General features: G+C 44.0%; 1 protein-coding gene across 1 annotated transcript in view; it reads right to left on the reverse strand.

The window, feature by feature from the left end:
• Positions 1-483: 483 nt before the first annotated feature.
• DNAJC8 (DnaJ heat shock protein family (Hsp40) member C8) overlaps positions 484-5958 on the reverse strand; it is a 27458-nt gene continuing 21983 nt past the window's right edge. The window contains exons 7-9 of the mRNA XM_040466599.1: positions 3321-3412; positions 2380-2455; positions 484-1311 (exon numbers count right to left, since the gene is read on the reverse strand). Of these exons, the coding sequence (XP_040322533.1) occupies positions 1189-1311; positions 2380-2455; positions 3321-3412 (291 nt within the window). The 3' untranslated portion in view covers positions 484-1188. The remainder of the gene's footprint in view (positions 1312-2379; positions 2456-3320; positions 3413-5958) is intronic.

Raw genomic sequence — 5958 nt, forward strand, 5'->3', positions numbered from 1 at the left:
AAAACTTAAATTTTCAAAATAAAATTTAAAAATAAAACACTGTGCGAAATCTAGTTAAAAGTCACCCAGTTTCTCCTGTCTTCACATTTTAGGTGCCCTCTATTTCCCACCTCACATCCCTCCCAAGGGCTGATCCTGTCTCTCATAACCTGCAGGACGTTTGAGTATACACTGTAAGCTGGGTGCTTTCACACGTTATTTCACTCAATCCTTAAAATATCAGTATCTTCATTTTACACACAATAGTAATACTGGCAACACCCTCTGAGCACTGTGGTAGCTACCTTATATGTGCCACGGCAAAGCCTCGTAAAGGCTGACACGGCTATTCTATATTCCCATTCTGTACATGAACAAACTAAGGTTCAGCAATTAAGTGGTAGGGAGCAGGTGAGGAGCAGGTCTGCCGAACTCCAAAGCATTTCAGAGTTGGGCCAACGGACCCACCCCTGGAATAATACCTAAGGAAGAGCACATCGATGGTTAGGGTATAAAAATTTATTACATATACAGAATATTACCACTAACGAATGCAGACAGGCTAGGACAGAATGGTGGTGGGTGGAAGATGGCTAGCTCTTTGGAAAGTGAACAGGTTTGGGTGGCTCGGAGCCTCATGCCACACGGAAAGATCAGTCAGAAGGGAGAGCACATGCCACACACTGTCGGGAGGTCAGGGCATCGAGTGACTGTTCTGTGTGCCCACCGCCTTCCCTGTCTGATCTGGGGCTTCGAAGGACGCCACGCCCAGAAGCAAGCAACTGAAGCAGAGGGGATTCCTAAGGTGGCCCAGGCTTGTCTCTGAAGTCACGGCAACACCATTTTAAGCAATATGTTTAATTGGATGATTTCCACAAACTATACACGAGGTTTCTAACCATCACAATTCAGTGAAGTACAAAACATTAAGTTACGGGCTGTGGGAAGAGAAGGCGGCACCCATGGTGGCCCCTTCCAATCCTGGTTGGTCTAGGGGTGGGGGTGGGGTAAGGTTTCATTTTAAACTGAGCCCCTCATTTCAATGTACAAAAGAATTACTCTGATCGATATTAAATTGTATTGAAAACAAAATGGACTAAAAAGCAACTACTACTCTATGTTGGGGTGGAAATGGGAAGAGAGAATGAGTCCTTCGAAGCAGGAAGGGAGACAGTCGGGGGAAGGTTCTGTGGCCGTGACCCTAGGTGGTCACTCACGCTGCTCCATTTTTACTTTCGGTGGTCTCAGGAAGGTCCGATTTTTCTTCTCTTTCTTCCCCTTTGTATTTGCTTGGAAGTTCCGCCAGCTGTCCACACGACCATCTCGACTTTCCTAAGCACAAAAGAGGTTTGGGGCGAGGAAACTAGCTGACGAAAAGGGCCTGAACCTGCTCTGCCATCCCTGCAGCCCAGCCCTGCTCAGCCCTCTGGAATAATCCAAAAATAGAACAGAGCAGAGCCTTTCTTCACGCTTCCAGGAGCCCACGGAAAGTGGCATCCCATCCCCAGAAGGCACGATCAGCTATAGGCAGGAAGAGGAGGGCAAAATGTGTAATACTCATCACAACATTTGCTGGAGATCGCAGGGCTAGATACTTAGCATGTGCTATTTCTAACCCTCACAAAAAGCTGCCCATAGTATGCAAAGTGCCACCACCATTTCACATCTGAACACACCAAGGCTCAGGGGTTAGATCACTTTCTCAAAGCCGTATGGACAGCCAGCAGCAGAGCTGCTCTTTCCACTGAACCTTCCTTCTGCCCCGCAAAACTTGGATGGAGGCTCAAAGCCAGCACAAGGCCTAGCCAGTGATGCCGGGAGGGCCTCCAGGGTCTCTCTCCTGCGTATCAAGAGCCCTATTCATTTCCTCTCTCTGCATATATGCAGGGAGACAGAAACAAAGTCATCAACTCTGGTTAGCCAATCCCTAGCCTAAGAGCTAAATGTTAACAGAAGAAAAGACATCAGAGGTTGCTCAATTGAGGAAATCGGCTGAGCACCTGAAGAATGTAACTAGGGTGTTAAAGAGGAATCAAGTTTAAAAGCCAGGACATCAGGGTCACAAGAACCTCAGTTTTTGCTAGCAGACCTCTAAGAACGGGGCTACTCCATGATTACCCCTAAACTAAACGTGCAAAGCATTTTTCTTGAGCCCACTTGGCAGCAGTGCCTTCCATAATCTCTAACCGTTCAGGGATCCTCCTTGCTCCCGCCAAGGCTACAGAGCATACAGGCAGCTGAGCTAGGACTCATTCTCCAAAGCTCCTGCTCTTCCCCACGAGTTCCCTTTCCCTGACTGTCTGCCCCAGTCAGTTCTGGCAATGCCCCAGGAACCAAGTTTCCACACGGGGAAGTTTTCTTACTCTGGAATGAGAATCCCTGGCCACCTTGGAAACTTACCTCAAAGTTTTTCTGCCACTCCCTTTCTCGTTTGGCTTTTTCTTGAGCTTCAATCTCTTCTTCCCTTTGTCGCTTCCTAGGAAGAAAACCAGACCAGAGTATTGATATGATACCTAGAGACTCTATTAACCATAAAAGTCATCTCCCCACAGAAACAAGTATATCAAGCAAATCAATTCCAAGCATATCAAGTAAACCTAATTGCAGATTAGAACATGGGCAAGAGCTACAGGGCAAGATACAAACATCCCTGTTACACAGACGGACATACATGGTTACCAAGGCCCAGCCAACAATAATCGTAAGTTACGGGCTCAGTCCAAAAGTTCCAGGCTCAGTCCGTGACAAAGCTATCTCAAGAACCCAGGTGACCCTACTTCAGTAGAACGACCATTATAATAGCAGAGGTTCTTACAAGAGGATCTCCGGACAAAACCCAATCCCAAAACAAGAACATTTCACACAGCCTCAACTACCAAAATGGAGTTACTGCTAAACACTAATAAACACTACAAAATACATAAATTCACCTCAAGATTTCTGAAAAGCCAGGGAAATCATACTTTGGGACAATAAGTATTTTGTAAGTGATTACACTGTTCAATAAATACTACATACTCACCAAAGCTGCAGCCACTAGTCACACAAACGGTTCTGGCCTCTGCCTATTTAACCCCAAGAAATCAGGGAGAAAACATATAGCACTCTTGATTAACAACTCCCTGAGGATAGGCCTATTCAATTTCCCAAAAGTCAGAGAGAATTTCTTACCCTAAAGATTCAAAAGTTTGGCTGTTTCAGATAACTATTTTAGACAGTCTCTTAAACGATACACTACATCATTCCTTGATTCGATAAACTCTTCATGAGGAAAATCCCCACAGACCAATTTTGGTTAATCTAGGTATTTAGATGGATTAAACGAATATTCTGATGTATACCTTTCGTGCATCTCTTTGGCTTCTCTCTCTTTCCTTTTAATTTCCAGCTCAGCAAAGAGTTTCATGGTCTGTTTATATACTGCTTGTTTGAACTACAAGAAAATTAAGAAAAAAAGAAAATAAAAGCATTTTACCAGCAACTTGAATCAAGCACTTTTAGATGGCGTCAAGATAAAAGCAGATGTGAACCAGCAAGGAAGAAAGATTTCAGAGAGAACTACTTAATGATGCTCTCTCCTGAGAGATAAATAACATAACCACCCATGAAAATTTTCCACTTTCACCATGCAGATGATACACAGGAAACTTGCTCTGCTAAAAAGCACGAAAAAGAAAAAAATTCGACTTGTTTATCATAACCATGTTGGAGGGCCCTTTCCTCCAAAGAACTCTGAAAAAATAACTTTCTTTCTTTTCACAAATATTTCATCATTACTCTGTGCTAGGCACCCAGCCAGGTACTATTAGTTGCTATCAAGCAGACCAGTCTCAGGAGTCTACTAACTATGGCAGGGCCACTGACGCTATTAGCTGTGTGTCCTCCACCACCCCATTATCTGTTCTCCTTCCACGTAAGGCCCCTTATCTTTAGGTATCTGGTCACCCACTGTAAAAGCCCATCTTTCCTAGGCTTCCTTGAAGCTGGTGTGGCCATGGAGCTTAGCCTCCAGCCAACAGAACGTAAGGAGAAACGATGCAGCAATTTCCCGGAATGTTCTTACAGGGAGTACGCTTATCCCTCCTTGCCACCTTCCTCTATTCTATTTGGTACTTGGGTGAGGTGATGACACACCCAGGACTGTGAGGATGGGGGCAACATCCTTGTTAGCAGAGCCAGAGAGGAAATGAGTCCTTGGATAACACATGGTCCAGGGCTGCCATACCAGGAGCCATCTTCCCAAAGACTATATTATACACGACAGAAAACAAATCACGGTCTTGTTCAAACCACCATCGTTTTGGGTCTCAGTTGTACACAGCTAAACTTACATTCTACTTAATATGCAGACAGAAAAAAATGACACAACGTGAGACAGAAAACAGAACTCGATCTTTAAAATGTTTTTTCTTCAAAATATAAAGTATTTTAAATATACAAAGAAAAACAGAAAGTAACCCATCATGCAGATTTCATAGAACCTATATCCTAAAATCAGAGACACTGGAGCAAAGAGTAATGTGCAGAGAAAAAGGGAGGTAAAGGAATCCCAAAATCTGTCACTTCTTTTTAATATTGTTATCTGCCAGGCACTGCTCAATAAAAGCAATACTGACAACTCCAGTCCCTGATAAGGACAAACCTCAAATGAGTGAAGGAGTCAGTCAGTCAATCAGAATGAATATTTCAGTATCTTAAAAAGTCCAAACTTTCTTGGATGGACAGTTACTGATTTTGAATATTTTATATTCTTTTGCTTTTTCCAAATTTTTTATCATTAGTATGTGTTCTTATATAATCAGGAAAAAAACAAGACAACTTAAAAAAGTTATTAGGGTTCCTTGGGGCAGCTGGGTGGCTCAGTCGGTTAAGCGTCTGACTCTTGATTTCAGCTCAGGTCATAATCTCATGGCTCATGAGGTAAGAGCCCCAAGTTGGGCCCTGTGCTGACAGTGCAGAGCCTGATTGGGATTCTCTCTCTCTCTCCCTCTCTCTCTGCCCGCACCCCCCCAAAAATAAACATTAAAAAAAAAAAAAAAAAAACATCCTCAGGGTGCCTGGGTAGCTCAGTTGGTTAAGCATCCGACTCTTGGTTTCCTTGGTTTCCACTCAGGCCATGATGTCGCAGTTTGTAAGGTTGAGCCCTGCACTGGGCTCTGTCCTGGCAGAACAGAGCCTGCTTGGGATTCTCTCTCTCCCCTTCTCTCTCTGCCTCTCCCCCCCTGCTTGTGCTCTCTCTCAAAATAAATAAATAAAACTTAAAAATAAAACAAAAAAAACCCCTTGCTTTAAAAAAAATCCTTTAAATAAAATTTATTTTAGAAAATGTCAGCATTCTTTATTTTTTTTAATGTTTATTTATTTTCAAGAGAGAGAGCGCAAGCGGAGAAGGAGCAGAGAGAGAGGGAGACACAGAATCCAAAGTAGGCTCTAGGCTCTGAGCTGTCAGCACAAAGCCCGATGTGGGGTCCAAACTCACGAAATGCGAGATCACGAACTGAGCTGAACTTGGACGCTTGACCAACTTGCCACCCAGGTACCCCTTTTAATTTTTTTTTTTAATGTTTTATTTATTTTCTGAGAGGAAGAACATAAGCAGGGTAGGAGCAGAGAGAGGGGGTACAAAGGATCTGAAGCAGGCTTTGTGCTGACAGGCTGACAGCAGCGAGCCTGATGTGGGGCTTGAACTCACCAACAATGAGATCATGACATGAGCTGAAATTGGATGCTCAACCAACTGAGCTACCCGGGTGCCCCAAAAATTAGGGTTCTTAACAACTTAAAGGACCAAGGAGTATTTTTAAGAGAGTCTTCAGAAAAGACCAAAGAGGGGCACCTGGGTGGCTCAGTTGGTTAAGCACTGGACTCTGGATTTTGGCTCAGGTCATGATCTCACAGTTGTGAGAGAGCCCCGAGTTGAGTTCCATATAGGGTGTGGAGACTGCTTAAGATTCTCTCTCCGCACCCCCCCCCCCCGCA

Source organism: Herpailurus yagouaroundi, unplaced genomic scaffold (genome assembly GCF_014898765.1).
Source record: "Herpailurus yagouaroundi ecotype Mexico unplaced genomic scaffold, PumYag 77, whole genome shotgun sequence".
Taxonomy (NCBI): Eukaryota; Metazoa; Chordata; class Mammalia; order Carnivora; family Felidae; genus Herpailurus; species Herpailurus yagouaroundi.